Below are 21396 nucleotides of genomic sequence, written 5' to 3'. Positions count from 1 at the left end.
TGAGAGCAAGATTTTATTGATACAGCAAAAAAAATTTATAATTATAAACTTCACCTACTCTAAAATGATTCCTTTGTTGGGTTTGGGATAGAGGGACAATGATTTTGGTGAGTTAATGTAACATTTTGCTATCAAAAATCAATTTTTCCTAAGGGGACAACAACTGTTTTTCAAAATGATGGAGAAAGGAAAGGGCAATAACTTTCTTCTCCTCCTTTCACTGTTCAAGTGATTCTAGACTTCTCCAAGTACATTAATATCTTTTTCAAACATAAATGATAGTCCTTACACTTTTCAATCATACACTCAACTAGATACATGCAAAAAAATGACTATAAATGACACAAGTTTAACGCTCTGTTTGTTTCGATGTAAAATATTTGTAAAAGTAAATATTTTACATATAAAATATTTTCATTTAATTTACAGTGTTTGGCAGTGTACATGAAAATGTTGCGTAAAATATTTTCCAATGTTTGGCGCAATGTAAAATGAAAAATAAAAATAAAAATAAAAAACCGGTAAAAATTTTTAAAATTTTTTTATAAACTTCCAAAAAATACATAGAGACAGGAAAATGGCTAAAAATGTTGAACCTACTTAGACAAGTTCAAAATAATGAATATACATTGATCATGATTGTTTAAGGGAAACTATGATAAATTGTACGAAGGTATCACCGATGGTTAAAAAGGTTAATATACTTATCGTACCACTTCTTCGAGCTTTAGCTAAAACTTGTAAATCATCTTGTAAACTTCTTTTGTTATAGAAAGTTGTGCAGAGAAAGTGTGTAATTAGCTAGTGCACAGAATTTTGTGCAATAAGCAATTGATCAAAACAAGGAGACAAACACACAATTATATTAAGCATATCACTAATTAACCTTTCAAAAAAATTATTCCAAAAATAATGTAGTTACAAATTTTCAACAAAATGAAATATCTACTACTCAAGTTCAGTGCGATGTATCTTCATTGTGTTGTTGCCCTGTTTAAAGAAATATCTACTACTTTCTAATAAATAAATAAAAAAGTATCATTACCTATTCAACAAGCCAAAGAACCCAATTGGTCTCATTTATCACATTGCTATTATATTATATGAATGCTATCTTAGATAACCAAATGAATCCAGCAAAACATTGTAAACTCAGGACCCTCAAATGTCCACCAACTTCCAACCCATAAATGTGAAAGCACTTTTAGCTATCCAAACAAAAGGGTGAAAATGAATGGCATGACAACTGAGGAAAGACAGCAACGAGAATGTACATGTGTCTACATGGGAGCCAGCAAGTAAACCCTGAAGATCACAAGTAATCCTTCGGAATCTCCCAATCATCCTCAGTTCCCCTATTCCTTGGTTTTAATCTCTGGCTACCATAGCTTCTTCTTATGCTCTGACCCTATTCAGATCTAAAAGGTCTTTCAAAGTCAGGATATTCTCCATGCTCATCTATCGAAGTCACATTTTGGGTGCCCAAAAAACCCTGCTACAAGAAAATAGAGGGATTAGTACTTCGGTGGATTTTTAATTTAAGAAAAAAAAAAAAAAAAAAGGTGATAATTTGACTAGGGGTGATCAAATATTTGTCAACATCAGCTTCTTTAACTTAGGAGAGCTCAATGGGAGACCTTAAATCCCATTTAGCTCATAATGTCTGATCAGGTTAGTGTCATAATGTTCTCTTTGATATAAGGTTGGAAAAGTTCACTTCATGTATCTCCCAAGCAGCTCACAGAAATAAGACATGATCCTCATTGAATTACCTAATGACAAAAGGAAAAATACATTTATATCTAATTATTGATAAGAAAATTAATAGACAACTCCATGCATCTATTATATGCTTGCCGTATAAGCTGTTACAATCATACAAAAGCATAGATAAGATGTCAATTTGTGTGCTTCCATGCATTCCTCTTTAATTGTGCATATAGATATATATGCATCATGTATCTGATTAAAAATAAAGCATACCACTTAGAAAGAGCAAGATGGGCGGTTTCATGTACAATTATAGATATTAGAACAAACAAGCAGGGTATGAAAAGGGAAGTTTGTATAACATCTCAAATTGAACACCATTCCAAGTATAATAAATCCTTTATAAATTCAAAAATAAGACACCCTTGCCCAAACAAAAAGAGGCAACCAGAGGGAATGAGACCAAAAAAAGAGAGCAAACAAATGGAAACATGACACTTAATAGGATCAGTCATCAAAGGAGCTTTTGGAGCACTTTCTTCAATGCAATTATTTGCCACAGTATCAACCTCCACGGATTCATATATGAACCTAAAAACATCATTCAAGACAAAGTATTTTCCTTGACTGAATTTCCTTCCAGTATTTTCCTTTCCAATTAAAATACCAGTAACCAGAATTAACTTTTTACACTCCCCCTTAATGCTTTGTTATGTAACATCCAACAATTCTCTAAGCTATTGAAACTTATCTTTTGGAAGAGCTTTGGTGAAGATGTTCACTACTTGATCTTTGGTCTTGTAATATTTGAGTTGAATGTCATCATCTTCCAAAGCCTCTCTAATAAAGTGATGCTTGATGGCAGTATGTTTTGTACGAATATGGTAGACGAGTTTTTGTCATAGCAATGGTAGATTTCACACAAAATTGGAGTAGCTTCTTACTTCTCATTCTTCTTGGAGGTAAACTTTGAGGTGAGAAATTTTAACTTGATGAAAAAGTTGGAGATGATTGTAAAGTATCAAAAGGAGGCATTTTTATGTAGCTTCAATAACATCTTCATCTTCATGTTCTCCATTCTCAAATTCTTCATTAGATGTAGTGACTTGAGCTTCATCTTCATTTTCTTAATTACTTTATTATTCTTCAAGTTAAAATGTCTATAACCCTTTCATTTTGAGTTATAACCCACAAAGATGCATTTTTCACTAAGTTCATCAAGCTTATGCCTTACTTATTTTGGAAAATGAGCAAAGCAAATACAAACAAACAAATTCAAGTGATTCACGGATAGCTTGTTTCCAACCCAAGATTCAATTGGAGTTGATATAAATAAGGATGATAGTTCTCTCTAATAATTATATAAATATACAAAACTTAGCTATTATCACTTCTAAAAGATTCACCTTTGTAACCAATCAAAACTTGGGTCTTATGATCATGGACAATGTTGCCACATCTTCCGGTTCTTTACATACATTTCGTACATACTTCCAATGCTTGTGAAAGAAAAATTGTTCTTATCTTTTACAAATTAGAAATCATAGTTTCTCCTTAAAAATTTTAAAAAAAGAAAAAAGAAAAAAAAAAAGGTGATGAAGGTAGTTGGGCTCCCATTTTTATGGTTGCTTGAACTTATCATTATCGTTGCTTTTATGTGTACTTGTTTCCCTCTCTCACAAATCCTCACACCCAAAATTTTTTTTTCACTTAGAACTAAGTTAATACCATTATATTGACTTTGGAATAAAAGGGGCAAAATGATTTTGATGAGTTTCTCTTGGAAATAATGCCAAGCCCATTTGGATGTTCTTGAATCACTTTATTTATTTTTGAATCCAGATGTTCAACATGCGAATTCACTTTAATACTCTCCCTCTCTCTCATCCACTCAGTAAGTTTCTGCTCATCCCTACCCCAAACTTGATAGTTATCAATTTTTATATTTATTTTTTGAAACGATAATTATCAAAATTCAAATAAACACAATTTTTCTCTTTAATTACATACAATGTCTCCATATTGGAAATAATTTTCAAGCCCATTTGGATATTTCGGATTCCACTTTATATATTTATTTACAAGTTTAGATGTCCAAAATGAGGATTCACTCTCTCTCTCTCTCTCTCTCTCTCTCTCTCCATTTACATGTCCTCTCCAATTGATGAATATCTCTTACCATGAAAAGCTTACATGATTGTGGTTGAATCCTGAAGAGGATGAAAAATATAAGATGGATCTTTCCTCCGTCCTAGGTGGACGGAATTGGTGTAGACGGATTAATACCGTGGCTATACGTATACGACGGTTCCAAGCATTGAATACCCGTCTGTTATTTAATTAATTGTAAATCCTTAGTTGTTTGCCACATGATGTGTTTGACTTGACTTTGCTTTATCTCCACACAAGCGTGTACGCCTGGAATTCTTACGTTACACGTTCGAAGAAGACTCCTATATGGAAAATGGCTCAAGAAGGAAGTAGAATCCTAAAGGAAAAGGAAATTCTACGCCAATATAAATACCCCAGAAACCCTAGTATCAAGGTACGCACGATTATCTCAACTCTGACATTCTAGGGTTGAAGAATAAAGCTCTAACTTGACCTTCGGAAGGTTTTTGGCCGGCACCACACCGGTGCTCTCTTTTAGGTCCTCTTTTTTCATCTTTTGCAGGTGTTGCTTTGGTGAGAGGAGTGTTTGCGACTTACTGGTGATTTTTCGGCATCATCAAATCCTAAATTTTTCATTTTTAGAAAGTTATAAATTGCTCATGACTATAAAAGTGACGTGTTTTTTATTTTACTTTATAAGGAAAAGAATATGTAGAATCTTGTGCAAAAAATTTCCGCATAATCAAGTTAAGAGAATTGGATTACGCAAATTTTTTGCAAGAGAAATATTTGATTATCAACCAATTATTCTTTCTAAATGTGATTTTTTTTATAGATTTAATAAAATTTGCTCCATGATAATCGGATGTCTAACTTGAAGATCAACCCTACAAGACAAAGAAAGAATCAAAACACGTGTGGTGTTGACTGCTTGAGCTCAAATGCTTAAGCTAGAAAATTGGAGTTTTCTTATATAAGAAGATCACTTCTCTTTATTTTATTAGTTGTTGTTACTTGTTACTTACCACCTTCCTAGAATTTTGTCCCGTTTTAAGGTTGTTTACAACGATTCGTTACTTGTAATCTTGTGGTTGTTATAAATGGAAATTAATGATTTGTAATTGTCAGCATTTGAGTTGAAACAACAGTCTTTTCATTTTTTAAGATGTCATCATGTCTTTAGACTTCAAATTAATGTCTTTGTATTGTATCGAATAAACACTGTATGTCATACTTTTAGAATTCCACTTTATATTTTACCAACTATAATTTATCATGAGTTAAATTTTTTTTTTAACTTTAATTATTTTATAATATAAAAAAAAAATGATATACGACAAACTTGGTGTAACATATACAAAATGAGACAGGATATTTATTTGTATTTGGATGTTATGTTACAAAAGTTAATAGCCAGTGAACATTATGTTACAGAAATTATTGGATTCGTACAAGCATGCCTGTTACAAAAGTTTAATGGCGAGTGAACATTTAAATCTTTCTAGATGTGTTTTTTCAAAATTTATTTTTATAATGTTTTACCTATAAATGTTTTTAACAAGTGACACTAGTTGGGTGTTTTAAAAAAAATTTAATAACAACAAATTTAAAGGATGGTTGTCTTTACTTTCACATTCTTATTTCATGGATTGAATAAGAGACCTTGAAATTTAAAATGGACTTAATTAATTTTATTTTGTGGTTGTGATTGATCATTTATGCTATATTTTTCCAATAATTAGTGATAGTTATTGAAGACTTATTGTCAATTGGAAAGTAAATGAACGAGGAAAACTAAAATTACAACAAATAAAGTACAAGCCAGCTTCAAAATAAAACCAAATTAAAGCTCCAAGGGAACCTGACTGAAATTTATTGTTCAAAAATAACCATGGATCATGTTCCCAAAGTTAGTCAATATTTTGCCAAAACATGAATTTTAGGTGTTTAAATTGAATTGATTGTATATATTTGACTCAGGGTTCTTCAAAAAAGACAAAAAAAAAAAAAAAAAAATTGTTAAACATCTGAGTCTCGTGAACTAACTTGAAATTTTGCCTTTTATTCTTTAGAATATTCAAGAAAGAAGATCTGGTTTAATAAATTATTATCTTGACTTATACCAACTCATGATCATTACCACAACAATTCAAACAAAAAGACTATTAAAATTCAACCATTAAAACATGTAGAATAAAACAAAAATTGAGATCATTAACATATTAAACTTTGCCCAATATTTCTCATTAAAAAAATAACCATGAGTTGGGCAAAGAACAAGTATTTACAACCACGAAAGTCCAAGATTTTTCTTCATGGCAGCCCAAAAAAAAAAAACCTAAAATTCTACAAAGCTCATCACCATGAGCACTGCATTCTTTGCATGCGGTCCTTAAGAATTCCATTGTACAATGCAATCCGATTCTCTGGCATTCCATTAACTGTTGGGGTTTTGTTTCTGCAACTCATTTCATCGTTGCTCAACTTTATGCTCTCTTTCCTGTATTCCTTACCATTCCCACTTGGTTCCTTCACATCCTCCGCAAACTGCACTTTCTTCTTCTTTCTCTCCCTTTTCTTTTCCTCTACAATAACAACAAAAAAAGACAAAAACATTCAGTACCATTATTAACGAGAAAAAAAGAGCAAAGAAGAACAAAAGAGACGGAACCCATGTACCAGAAAGTAAGCAAGAACGTAGAATTTTCTTTTCAGGCTGTTGGGAATTTTGATTCTTGGAAAGTCGGGGTAGTGGGATAGACTTATGCCTAGAATAAGCTAGAAACAGTAGGGTGCTAGAGACAACCATGGCTGCGGCGAAGACTAAACCTTGAGATACGGAAGGCATGGTGGGACAAAACCTCAAAGAACACCAAAAGGAAGACGACTGAGAGAGCCAAGGGAGTTTGTGATTATTGCATAAAGGTACGTGTAAGCGAATATTTAAGCCTACAATATATTTAGAAAGAGAGAGAGAAGGTGTTTGTTCTTCATTAGGAGTGCGAGCGAAAATTTCTAAGATACAAGGAAAGTAATTGGTGTGTGTGGACGGTTAAAGAAAAGGCGTGAGCATCTGGATATCGCTTTTGCTTGATGGGATAGAACTAGGAGAGAAGGAAAAGGATTGGGGAGATCAAGTTGGTGTTAGTGTTACTGTTCTAGTTGGCTTCTTTTTTACAGTTTGTTTTTTAATTTTTGTGGAAAATTTTGATTTCTGATATTTTCAACTTGTAGTTAATTTGTCCCTACCAAACTTTTTTGTATTTTTTTGGCAATCAGACATGAAAACATAAACTAAATTTATAAATCTCCAACTCCAATAAACACAACAACTTATTTAGTTGACATAATATAATTGGTGGTGACATCATTCTCAACTGGGAGTGTTGATCACTAACACCACTTTATGGTACACCAATGATAGATTGCCACATTAATAGGTATTAAAATTGTTGTCAAATTTTTTGTGTACTTAGACTTATTATTTTTTTAATGAGTCGTGTAATTTGTTTAAATAATATACATGAATAGTCATATAACTCGTTACGTAGTGGGTTGAAGAAGATTTCTCTAAAATGGTTTGAAGCTAAACATTGTCCTTAATTAATAGTTCTCATATGAGTCTACCGTTAATAACTTGCTCCTTTTAACGGTTCTAATTTTTTTTATAGAAACAACTGTGACTCTAGAGTCATTCTTTGGACAAGGTAAGCAATCAACATTGGGGGACTATGAGATGACTTTGCAAAGCAAATTTGGAGTAGAGTTAGCAAGTTTAATTAATTGTTGTCATTTGAGTTTATTACTAACATCACTATATGATGTAAGCAGTCAAATTTAAAGAGATGAGATGGTTAAATACATAATGCTCCTTCACATACAAACGAGTTTCATACTTACGGGGTCCAGCCAATATAACAGGGCCCATTAGACTTCAGATGACCTTAAAGAATGCGATGACCAAGTACATATTGCTCCTTCACATAAGAATAATTATCATACTTATAGGGTCCACCCAATGTAAAGGGGCCCTTTACATCTCAAACGTCCTAATATTTGCAAGTTTGGGGTAGGGTCAGGTTTAGGTTTAGTGTTTAGTAGTATTGGACCCGTTGAGATGATGACATATATTCACTTTTAAACACGTGTCACCATCTGACCGGGTTCAGTGCACTAGATGCACTGGACCTAAACCAAGTCATTTGAGGTATGCATAAGTTTTGTAAGAACCCGCAGTGCAAAGTTAAGGAATTTATTTTGGGAGGCCACATAGCAATTAACCTTATTTTATTTATTTTTTGATAGATACAATAATAAATCTCAAATACAATGCAGTATCATTTAATTTGTTAATTTTTAAATCCTTAGGGGTTTTTTTTTTTTTTTACACTTTTAAATTTTAGGTTTTTTTTTTAAACAATTTTAAGATTTAATTTGTTATGATTTCAGGAACTTTTCAAAATTATACTAAGGCAATAAGGTTCATTTTATTCCTCTCCTAATTATTGGGGTTTAAGATGTAATAATTAGAAAATCGAAAAAGTGCATTTTAATGAGCCAAATAAAACCATATATCAAGGTGAGGATAAGACCCTAATTTCCTGCCATATATCAAGGTGAGGGTAGGACCCTTTTCTATTGGATAATAATCATGATGCGAATCCATCCCATTGAAAGATTTGCCTAAGAGCATTAGTATCAATCCGTCAAAAAAATTTCATCTATTTTAACATAAGAACCCACTTTTTCTATTTTACACAAACAATTTACAAAAACACCAACACCGGTTTATCTATTATACACATTCTTTTATTTAAATAATATTTTTCCTCACATTTTTTATTATTTCCCACCCGCCCCCACCTAACACTCTTTCTCCCTTTTTTCTCTTAACACAGACTCCCTTTCTTCTTCTTCTTCTTCTTCTTTTCCTTATATCTATTTTCCCTAAATGTGCTTCTCTTTCTTCTCCTTCTTTTTTCTTCTTCTTCTTCTTCTTCTTCTTTTGCAATTTGGGTTTTATTATAGATGATAATTTTGGGTAATTTGGGTTTGATTATAGGTAGTGATTTTGGGTAGAGAAAGTGAAGATTTTGGGTTGAGAAAATAGTGATTTTGGACAAATTTGCAATTGCTGCTTCTTCTGCATCTTCTTCTTTCTTCTTCTCCCTTCTTTTTTCAATTTGGGTTTGATTATTTATATGAATTTGTATATGAGTTTGATGAATTTGGATCTAGATTTAGAACGATTTTGATGATTTGTATAGATTTGCACATTTAAAACCAATTTTTTCTATTTTACACTCCTATTTTTACAAAATACCCACATCAGTTTGTCTATTATACACATTTATTCAAATAAAATATTCTAAACTCAGCCACCATCAACCCGATCAATACCCAGCCACCATCAACGACCAATACCCAGCCTCCATCAATCTGATCAATACCCATAAATCAATACCCATCAACCAGATCAATACTCATCAAAATCATCAAAACCCAACCACCATCAACTCGATTAATACCCACGGATCAATACCTATCAAAACCTACTCATCAAAGTCATCAAAACCCAGCCACCATTAACCCGATCAATACCCAACCACCATCAACAATCAATACCCAACCCTCCATCATCATCCCACACAACCACCATCATCAACCCACTGATCAAACAAAAAATCCAAAACTGATCAAACAAAAAAATTAAAAAGGATCAAAGGTGAGTGAGATTGTATCGATGAGGCTGGACTGATCAGCGAGGCTGGACTAATCGTGTCGATGAGGCTGGACTGAGGGACCAAAGATAAAAGAGAAAGAGGTGAGACTGAGAAGCTAATCGGCAAGGCTGGACTGATCGTGTCGGTGAGTTGGACTAATCGTGTCGGTGAGGCTGGACTGAGGGACCGAAGATCAAAGAGAGAGGTGAGAGTGAGAAGCTAAAATGAGAGAGTGAGATGAAGGAGAGAGGGAAAAAAATATAAAATAATAAATGCAAATGCTATAATAATATATGCACAATTACTGTAACAATTATGCATAAATACATAATTTTACATCCACTAATGTGAGTGTTTTTTTGGAGTCAAAATGTGTAAAATGGATAACTTTTTCTATTTTGCACAAGTTTACACATGCTGATGTGGTTGCTAAGGTTAACAAAATGGTCCCATATTTACAACATGTTTTGATCACCACAGTAGACCAAACAAATTGATCAGCTAAAATACACTCAACTAATTCAGTTATTTGGGAAAAAAAAATCAAATTAAATACAAAAATGAACATGCTATCCAACCAAAGTGAGAATTGCTAACATACAAATGGTAAAGACATACAGTCTCAGGAGGCCAAGAAATTTGCCAAAATTTTCCTAAATCTCTAACATGTTTTTTTTTTCCCTGTAGCACACTAGAAAATGTGATTGTTATTGTCTCAAAAGGCTGCCTATCATCAATATAAAGATTTTCTGTCAGGACAAGAGGTTGTGGTATTCCTTGTAAGAAGGGTATACAAACTGACATTATAAGCACTTCAAAATTACAGGACACAGAATTAATACAAACATGAAAAAAAAAAAATAATAATAATAATAATAATGGGACAAAACATCAGAACTAATGACCAGCAGGAACGTTCTCTTTGCTCTCTGTATTAAATGCCCATATTGGGTGAAATCACCATGGCACCATCACTTGGGCATCCCTTCATTTCTCCTCAAACTCAACATCAATAATATCAGGGTCTGACTTTGATTTTGAAGAAGAGGTGCCTTTACCATCTCTTGAAAAGAAGTCCCCTTTTGGCTGCCACACGATGTTTCCACAGCTTGTACAACGAATTATTTGGTTCTTGTAACCAACAAACTGCCTCTTACAAGCGGGACAAGCACCCTGTCCAAGTTTAGGGGAGATTGACACATTATTTTGATTCATTAGTTAATCATAAATTCCAATCTATAGACAAAGCAGATGGGTTTTGATAATAAATTCAGTGTACTTGAATTGTTTGACCCCTTGTACACTCCTCCCTATGTACTAGGGTGTTCCATTTTTGATATCAATAAAACTTATTACTTATCAAAAAAATAATAACAAATAAATTCATCTGCTGAATAGTATATGTGGTACATCAAGAAAGGCTACCAACCAAACAGTTATGGGGCAAGACAAACCATTTGGTGCAACACAATTGGCCATGCTAGCACTTCCAAAAGATCAAGAAGAACATCTAGATTGCCTACTTCTGTCTCATTTAAATTACATTCATTTTTGTAGTAATAACCACTGAGTTTGATGCCAAGGAAGTAGGATTATGTTTGACTATATTTGATACATATATGAAAAAGCTATACATTACAAAATTGATCAAATACAATCATTGAACCAAGTTAGTTTACATAATTAAGTGGGATGAAAATATATAAATTCCTAGAAAAAAATAAATGATGAAGATATCCTCCTAAACGACATGACACAAAATTAGTTGAACTTATTTCCACGTTTTAGCTTCATTTAAAAACATATTGATTTGTTAAAAAAAAACTAAAAATAAATTCTTTCATTGAAAAAAAAGGTCTTTACGAAAGTATTCGACCAGAAGTAGCTCTATTGAAAGAAGGGGAATCGGAGCCAGATAATAATAAAAGAAATTTAAATCTTTGAATCAAAACAATCATCAATTAAAATTAATCATGACATAAGAGGTGCAAATGGCACAGGAAGAAATAATATATTTAGGGCCTCCCTTTTGATTGGACCATATCAAGAATGAAAGTCATACATGTAAATTATCACAATTTGTGTAGAAAGCTACCAATAGCTTGAAAGTTCATACACAAAGATAATCACTTGGTTATCTGATCATGGTGACTTTTGCCCTAAAATTTATTCAAAGATATATTCTGACCATGTATGAGGTTTAAAGAGAGACTGACAAACAGTTCATAGTTAATTGCATCATATTGACAATGGTATATGGTGCAACAAGTCCAATTGCACCCTAAAAGAATTGCAACTAAAATAACTATAAAATTGTACGAGCACACCTGCATAGACAAAAGCAAAGTAACATGAATCATACCTTTATAACAAGATTATTGGCAATAGTCCCAATAAGAAGTGGACCGGCAAATGGCAGTATCCATGTTGCAAATATCAAGACCCGAAAAAGCCATCCAGATAACGCAAACCAGAGGAAGAAAATTGTCTACAAAAAGAAGACAAGAAAGTTCAAAACCAAGATTAAGTTACCAAATAAAGTGTTTGCATAACCAACATTCAGAATACATACAGAGAAATTTTATTATTGCGGATTCAAGTGCTATTTTTCCTGAATATAGTTCTTAATGTGATGTCTCTGCCAGTTGGCAGGTGGCGAAGAGAAAGAAAGATAAATCTAAAAATTCTTACAACAAAATACCAAGTATTCAAAGTTTAAAGCATAATTCTATCCATTTCATCTTGAGATTTTCTACGCTGCCAAGACATAGAAACCCCCAAGTTTAGCAAGCAATAAATGGAAAATGGTAAGCATGAATTGTTTTAGTCTGTGGCTTGACTTTTAGTTTACTCTGAATTACATTCAATATGCAAAAGAAAACAACTTAATTTTGAGTTGACTATACTAAATAATGAATAACAAAACTGATGCAAGACAAGTCTCAAGGGGAACTTGCCTTGAGACTTGTGCTTGGGAAATAAAAAGAGAACAAAACAAGATTGATAGGACCTAGAATAAGCACACAGAATTTGCATAGAGTCGGCACCAAGAAATCAAAACTAAAAATAAAATAAAACCTAGGAATCAACAACCAGGGTTGCTTGGAATTAGCACCAAGCATGGGATAAGAATAGAAACCCAAGATTCAGACCCTGGACTTGCTTGGAATCAACATCAGGCATTGAAAGAAAACTTCCAACCCAAATTTTAAAAGCTCATGATCAACTAATCTACAACCGTGAATTTTGGCCTCTTTAAATAGGGTCCCCAGAAATTATAAATAAAAAGGTCCCCAGATCATGACAAACAAGGAAAGAAAATAAACTCATAATGAGATTACCTCATATATGAAAATATAAATCAAATCTCTCCAATAGCATCAATCAGTAGTAATCAATATCAATTGCAGCCAATAAACATTAATAGGTCAAATTTGGTGTCCAAACCTACTAAACTGAAACAAGCCAATGAACTATCAAATGGGAACGTGTTTGGGGGGAAGAAAAGATAGGACCTAGGAATCAAGACCTAGGATTTGCTTGGAGTCGGCACCAAACAATAAAAACAGGAAAATAGAACCTAGCAATCAACACCTTGCATTGCTTGGATTTTGGAATCAGCACCAAACATGAGATAAGGACAATAACCCAGGAATTAGCATATGGGCTTGCTTGGAATCAGAACAAACACTGGGAGAATATTTATGTGACAATATGCGTCAGGATTAGTTTTTTGTTAAAATGCTTATTCACTAAAAGTTGGTAAAAGTACAACTGTGCCTAGAAAAAACGAGACTTTGAAAAGCTGTTACATTAGAAAAGGTGAGACTTTAAAAACCTGTACATAAGCAAATAAGGTGATGGAAATAAGTTAATCCAAATGCTCATAGCTCATAGGTGGTCAAACTTATGAAGTATCTGTCATACCAAAGCCATTACCTCTAAATAATTTCACCCATTCATTTGAAATGATAATCAGTTATGCAGCAGCCCTAGCATGTTTAGAGAAGAACTACCCTATGCCCAAGACTAAGGCTTTGGGCCTTATGTCAATTAAGAGGCCCATGCCAATTAATAACTCCCTTTGGTCTGGCATTAAGTGCTAAAGGTAGTTTTTTGGGCCTTATTAGTTTTCAGTTTTCTTTTATTATTATATTTAAAATTTTATATGGATGATTCGTATTCATCTGATCTACGGGATAGGATTAGCTTGCATATGGGTTTCCTTATTATAAAGAGGTTGTAATTTTCTATTATGGAGTCGGTGCTTACTGAAAAGAAATTTAGAACTTGCATTTTTAATTTCTGACATTATGCTTCTTCTCTTTATTATTTCTTCTTTCTTCTTCTATCACCTTAATCATCCTTTCAAATCTATAACCAGCCCCAATACCATTCACATAACTTTTCACACAGCTTAGACATTCACCAACTTCTTCTCTGTTATCCTCCTATTTACAGCCCCAAATCATACCCTTCTCTCAACTTTTGAAACCCTTAAACCCTAAATTTCACTAAACCTTCTGAAAGCAACTAATCCTTCCAAACCTACCTGATGAACCCTAATTTTCTATTGACAGTAAAATTTGCATCAGTTTTATCTAAAATATAGCCCAGTACCTATTATAATGTAATACAAACTAAATATTAAAAAGGCCCTCCTATATTAATTAAGATCATCTGTAATATCATATAATTGCACTTATAAAATAGTCCTCATAGAAAAATCTGTTCACACTGGTGTGGACACAAGATACAAGCCCCTAATTATACGCATGTATGGGAGGAAGAGCAAAAAAAAGACGGCCCAACCTGTGGCCTTATGGGTGAAGCCTGTTAGTTATTGGGCTTGAGATTAAGCAAGCCCGAGCATTTAATAATTAGGGTTTCTTTATGCATTTTGTTGTTAGCTATTTAAACACTTTTTCTAATTATTGTAAGACAGCTTTTGAGAATTATTTAAAAAAAACGTGTGTTTCTTTTACACTGGCGCCGAATCCAGTTTGCTTGGTGCTGACTCCAAGCAACCCTTAAGTGCTGACTCCTAGGGTTTATCTTTTGTTCTATTGTTGTTTAATTGCTCTATTGAATACTGTGGTTGTCCTACGTCACACACTTCACATAAATAGCATGCAGCATTATTTTAAGGGATACATACCGCAAAACTTCTTCCTAATGGAGTGTCCAAAAAATCATTGAGCTGTTTCCTGTACTGCATGGATGGCAAAGAACAGAATTATTAGCGATCACCCTAACATCAAAAGCATAAGAGCCAATAAGGCAATAACAATATTCAAAGACCAAATGAAAGTATAAATTTCAAAAGTAAAGAAAACTTGCCTTTCTGTGACCTTTAATGATCAATTTTTAGTTAGTTCCACTGATCTTTTAGGTGTACTAAGTTAAATGCCAATAGTTTAGTTTTTTTTGTCTTTAATTGTTTACTGACAATCTATGACAAAGTAAATTTCTATAGTTCAGATTTGCTAGAATTTTTATTTTTGATTGTAAGTTACACATGCACCCAGTGAGTCTTGAACCCACGACCTCACCCTCCACCTCGTATTTACACAGGGAGGAGGTGTCAGCTAAGCTAGAGCTCATTGGCTCCAGATTTGCTAGAATTGGCCATGCATGCGGCTCGCAGATAATATGGGATTCAATGGTGGGTTTATTTAGTTCTTGTAAGTTCCCGGCTTCGTATACCAGCCAAACTTTCTAAAGACCTATACTTTAAATGAAAATGCATAGTCCTAGTAGGAAACAGTCATGCCGGCAACTCTATAAAGCCTATGAGCATATGTAATCGAGTATTGAACAGAGAGATCTTCGAGCAACTATAACAGCTCATGTAATGTGGGTGTGTTTCCTTTCCTATGCAAGTTGTCTTCTAATTCTTTGCCTAAGCTGCTCTGTATTTATCATTTATCTTATTTTAATGATATAGTTTTCAACAAACCAGAACTGAAATCCATGAATTAAACCTATAAAATTTGCAATACCATTCCTAAATTCCAATTCTGCACCTAACTATGATTGCTTGTTCTCTAACAAAAATCAAAACTTGAATCAATTGAATTGAACCAATAAAACCTATAATTAACATCATTCTTAAGCTCCTACACTACGTTGTGACACGAATTTAGAGAGTGCACTGTACTGACTCAAGTGTGAAGCAAGAAAAGAGCAAAGAGTTTGTTTCTACTATTTCCAAACAAACCCTATCGAGTGAGAGTGAGAGTGAGAGGGAGAGAACAAACCCTCGGCAAGTTTCTGGTGAAGTCGAGGGAGAAAGTGCGCCAGCGCACACCGATCTCGAACTCCCTATCGATTTCGCGGGCGCGGTCGGCGGCGGAGCGAGCGACGGAGCTGAGGCGGCGAGAGACGGAGTAGCGGCGGTCGAGTCGCTCGGCGGCCTTCTTGGCTTCGTAAAGAAACTGCTCGAAGCCGTCGTTGGCGCTGCGCCACGCGTCCTTCAGAGCCTCGCCGGAGACCATGCGCTTAGCGAAGCCGTCGATGTCGCTGCGCTGGAAGGCTCTGATGGGCGCCACGTGGCGGGAGGGGAAGACTGTTGTCGTCGACGGAGGGCTTAGGTGACAGTAGCGTGGCTTTAGCTTTAGCTTTAACGGCAGTGAAGGTTGCCATGGCAGTGTTGTTGTGGCCATGTGGCCCATTTCTACGAAAGCTTTGCTTTGTATTTGTGATTTTTATTTTATATATATATATATATATATATGTATTTTCTTTCTCTTGCGCGGTGGAGCGGTTTGTGTTTCGGTGCTACACTCTACAGTTGCCTAATGGCTAATACTTTGCAACCAGGCAACTGATCCCACGGTAGACTTTCAGCCACGTCCTCCATTTTGACTTCAATATTGAATATTCAAAATTAGGCTCACAATAAAAACAAAATGTTCAACTTCAGCTTGAAATGAATTTTGCTACCATGGTACAAGTACAGCCGATATTTGAGTTCAAGATCATGAAAAACTCAAATGCTTAAGCTTGGTTTGACTTAGTTTGATTTATTAGCCGAGTTGGGCTTGAGCTCAACATCTTAATCTTAAGATAAGATTCAACAAGAGTTTATTATTAAGCCTATATATTTTAGTATATTATCAAACTCATTTGGTTTGGAAGTGCAGCCCAAACTCTAAATTAATTAAAGATTTAATAAGATATTCGCTTGTTTTTAAAGCCCATGTCAAGTTTATTATCAAGCCCATAATTGAGCTTAGGCTGAACTTCTTTTTTATAAAGCCTATTGTCGTGCTTAAGCTAGGCTTGTTTTTTATCGAGTCCTATTGTAATGAGTTTATCATGAATTTTTTTTCTTTCCAAGCTCGTTTATCAAACAAGTTTAAAGTTAAAACTTAAACTTGGCTTGTTTATAAACAAACAAACATATATAGATTTTTTACTATGTCAAGAGCTATTTTATGAATGACGTAATTTAGTTACAACTCTAATTAAAAGTACATGATTGTTCATTTAATTTTATTTCAAACAACTTTAATTTATATATTTTTTAAAAATATTATGTCCACAATATTTTCACAACACTCTTGCAACAAATCATAGATGATAGGTTGTTTGTTATAAAAATATTATGGAGTGAATAAGAAATTGGCTCCTAATGTGTCCACTTGAACATTAAATTGAAGTTGTGAGAAACCTTGAGTCCCACATAGGAAATGATAAAGAATATTGGTTTTTGGTTGGACATTGGATTGGGCTTTAGGCATGTGTGGACTAGACCCTCTTGTCCAATTAATAATAATATTTTATTTTTTGAGTCAGTAAGTTTATATACAACAGTTATTTCTAAAACAGTGTGTCTATTCAGTAACGTATATTTTCATAGTCTCTCATTTATGAAAAAAAAATTTGAACAAACTCTCCCAAAAAGAAAATATTTTGTGCATTCATTTGAGTCAAAAAGAGAGAAAGAAACATAGAGTAGTTCGTAGAGCATGGACCTTAGGTGCTTTTTCTCCGTGCTGTAGATTATTTTATCCCAAGAGGCAGACGTCCGAGAGTCTCAAAGCACCACAGATTGTGTGAGTGGGGAAATCTGGTTTAAGGAGATTGTGTCAAACACAAAACTTGATCTAAATCATTCATCCTTCACGCATTTGATATGTGAGTTCTTAATTATTTGCAAATTTCTTCTTTTATATATATTGTAAGTGCACAATTGCACCTGGACCCAAGAACAGTTATGGGCTCAGGCCCAATGAGCCTTAAACAATGAAAATTTGTAGAGAGTGGGCTTGAAACCCAGGTTAGAAGTGAGTGAAGATTAAATGACAAACTAAAGATTGCCAGTATTAGGAAACAGCAAAGAGTAATGTAAATAGGTCTCCTCGGACGTAAGCCGAGAACTGTTCTTATATTATCTCTCTCTTTGTCTTTTTTTCTTTTTAGGTTACAAAAAGTTCCGTCCTCATTTTTGTTCTAGGTCCTTTCTTAAATACTCTTCTTCTTAATACTTTATACACGTGTTGCCCCCAACTCCTCCCTTAGTATAGATATTTCTTTTCTTAGTGCCTTTGAACAGTAACTAGAAGTTCCCCTTCCACTGTTTAAGTGTCACCTCCCCATTAATGCGGCCAGGGTGGTAGGTGCAGGGTCTTTAATGTGGAGGTAGCAGCCTTTGTCTTTGACATTTCTTCAACACTGGTGCTTCTGGGGCATTCAAGGGTTCACCCCTTTTAACCATTGGTCTTGACCGTGTCATTCCCTAACCTGTACCATGAAGTCCGGGTTCTCCGGTGTCGGTCCGAGGGTAAGTTCACCCTCGGCTGGGTCCTCGGACCCTCGGCGCATGGGCCGACCCATAGTATTAACAATTTCCAAACCCAGGGTCAGGTCGGCCCTCCTTAACACGGCCCAAAAGGCCCATGTTCCCATCAGGATCTTTTTACCCCCACATATATACAATATTTATTTATTATTTTTGTTTATCACATCTATTTGTGTTATTGCTTGTATTTAGATCTGTATGTTGTTCTTTTTTATTAGTCACAAAATTAAATTGTTGAAATATATCCAACAATCTTAAGCAGAATTTATATATTTTAATTTATTTTTGTGATTGTTGTGTGAATCGGTGTGAATTACTGTGCTATATTTAATCTTTGATTCCTAGGCAGTATTCGCGAATTGATATTGATTGTGGGAGATTGGTTGACAGTTTTCTATTCACGATATTACTTTGGCTTTCGTGTTTAATAATTTTGGGTTTATGTTTATCGTAAATATCTTCTTGTTTATATTATAAAATTAATTTGTGATCTTTGCTTTGTGATAAAGTTGATTTCGTGTTTGACAAACTATTGGTGGTTTTGATTGTTCAAGGACTTCCATCTTCTTTATTTATATTATATAATATTAGGATTTTTTTTTGTTTCTTTTGGATTATTGCTTGGCTGGGGCGTTATTTAGATTCATTGTTTAGTGTGTACGAATTGCCTGCATTGCCATTTGGATTTATAGATAGTTGGTTTGAATTTCTTTTTTGCACAGTAACATATTTGAAAGTTAATAGTTATATATCTTTCTTAAATTTGGTTGGTTTTGAACATTCAATTTGATTTTGTTTAGCACTGATGTTAAACAAAATTGTTGTGAATCCTGTTATGGCTCAAACCAACATGAACCCTTTTGCGGTGATTTTTAAAGTGAACTTAGTAGGAGGAAATACCAAAAAATGGTGGGTAGATATTGGGGCTACTTGTCATGTATGCTAAAAAAAAAAGGATTTCTACATATAATCCTGTGAGTAATGGAGAAAAAAAATTTATGGGAAATTCTTCAACCTCTAAGATTGAAGGAAATGGAAAGTTTGTGCTAAAGATGACTACGAGTAAGTATCTTACTTTGAAGGATTTACTGCATATGCCAGACATTCAAAAGAACCTTGTATCTGACTCATTGTTAATTAAGAATGGTTTCAAGTTGGTTTTTAAGTCTGATAAATTTTCACTCTTTAAGAGTGGAATGTATGTGGGCAAAAATATTTAAGCTATGGCTTGTTTAAGATGAATGTAATGACTGCTTTTCCTACTATTGATAATAATAAGAGTAACATCTTTTGTTTACATGCTTGAGCTATCTAATGTTTGGTATGGTAAATTGAGTCATGTTAATTATTATACTTGGGATAAATTGATAAATTTAAATTTATTGCCAAAATTTAAAATTGATTTTAATCATAAGTGTGAAATTTGTATGGAAGCTAAGATGGCCAGAATATCTTTTAAATAAGTTGAAAAAAGTACTGAACCTCTAGAATTAATACATAGTGATATATGTGACATAAAAGTTGTACAAACTAAAGGTGGTAAGAAATATTTCATTACTTTCATAGATGATTACACTAGATACTGGTTATGTGTACTTGTTAAGGAGCAAGGATGAGGCAATTGAGACTTTCATTCAATATAAGAATGAGGTTGAGAATCAACTCAACAAAAAGATTAAGGTTCTAAGAAATGATAAAGGCGGTGAATATGAATCACATTTTGGTGAATTCTGTTTACAACATGGTATTCTTCATCAAACCACTGCACCATATTCACCTTAGCAAAATAGAGTTGTTAAAAGGAAAAATAGAATCTTGAAGGATATGATGAATGCGATGTTGTTAAGTTCTGGTTTACCACAAAATTTATGGGGGGAAGCTATTCTTTCTGCCAATTATATTCTTAATAAATTGCCTAGAAAGAAAACCAAGAAAATGTCATATGAATTATGGAAAGGTAAAATGTTTTTCTATCAATTCTTAAAGGTGCGGGGGTGTTTGGCAAAGGTGGTTGTTCCTATTCCTAAAAAGATAAAGATAGGATCAAAGTCAGTGAATTGTGTTTTCATTGGTTATGCTTAAAATAGCAGTGCATATCAATTTATAATTCACAAATCTGACGTTCTTGACATGAATGTGAATACAATTATTGAATCAAGAAATGCTATATTTTTTGAAGAATATTTCCTTACAAATCCACACAAGAATCAAGTTCTATTAAGAGAAATTTTGAGTCTACGTCTAGTACCTCTCATAATCAAGAGTTGATAAGCGAGAGGAGTGAGGTTGAGCTTAGACGTAGTAAAAGGGCTAAAATGTCAAAAACGTTTGGTCCGAATTTTCTAACTTATATGTTAGAAGATGAACCTCAAAGCTTCAAGGAAGCTGTTTCTACACCTAAAGCGCCTTTTCGGAAAGAAGCTGTTAATAGCAAGATTAAATCCATCTTACAAAAACATACATGGGAACTAGTGGATCTTCCACCAAGTTGTATACCTCTTGGATATAAATGGATATTTAAGAGGAATCTGAAAGATAACGGATCTATTGACAAGTACAAGGCAAGGCTTGTTGTAAAGTATTACAAACAAAAGGAATGTGTGGATGATTTTGATACATATTCACCTGTTATAAGAATAACATCCATTCAGATGTTGATGGCTATTGCAATGTTGTATTACCTAGAAATACATAAAATGGATGTAAAAACTGCATTCTTAAATGGTGAATTAAATAAGAAGATTTATATGAAACAATCTGAGTGGTTCGTTGTTCATAGTCAAGAAAAGAAAATGTATAGGCTTATCAAATCTCTTTATGGATTAAAACAAGCTCCAAAGCAATCGCATGAGAAATTTGACAATGCAATAATGTCAAATGGGTTTAGAATCAATGAGTGAGACAAATGTGTGTATGTTAAAGATACCTCAAATGGCTGTCATTGTGTGTCTCTATGTTGATGAGATGCTCATTATAGGTAGCAATAATGAGATCATTAAAACTACCAAGAGAGTGTTGACTAGTGAGTTCGACATGAACGATTTA

General features: G+C 33.7%; 2 protein-coding genes across 2 annotated transcripts; both read right to left on the bottom strand.

Moving 5' to 3' along the window:
• Positions 1-6085: 6085 nt before the first annotated feature.
• Positions 6086-6806, bottom strand: LOC142618520 (uncharacterized). The gene is made up of 2 exons (XM_075791467.1): positions 6502-6806; positions 6086-6407 (listed from the first exon to the last, which is right to left on the bottom strand). The coding sequence occupies exons 1-2, from the start codon at positions 6668-6670 to the stop codon at positions 6181-6183; spliced, it is 396 nt and encodes a 131-aa protein (XP_075647582.1). The 5' UTR covers positions 6671-6806; the 3' UTR covers positions 6086-6180.
• A 3443-nt stretch (positions 6807-10249) lies between these two features.
• LOC142618377 (uncharacterized) lies at positions 10250-16266 on the bottom strand. The gene is made up of 4 exons (XM_075791297.1): positions 15806-16266; positions 14704-14757; positions 11908-12033; positions 10250-10718 (listed from the first exon to the last, which is right to left on the bottom strand). The coding sequence occupies exons 1-4, from the start codon at positions 16217-16219 to the stop codon at positions 10533-10535; spliced, it is 780 nt and encodes a 259-aa protein (XP_075647412.1). The 5' UTR covers positions 16220-16266; the 3' UTR covers positions 10250-10532.
• Between the last annotated feature and the right edge of the window lie 5130 nt (positions 16267-21396).

The sequence above is a fragment of the Castanea sativa genome, chromosome 12 (genome assembly GCF_040712315.1).
Source record: "Castanea sativa cultivar Marrone di Chiusa Pesio chromosome 12, ASM4071231v1".
Lineage (NCBI taxonomy): Eukaryota > Viridiplantae > Streptophyta > Magnoliopsida > Fagales > Fagaceae > Castanea > Castanea sativa.
Note: the sequence above shows the minus strand (reverse complement) of the source record. Positions and strands in the feature narration are given on the sequence as shown.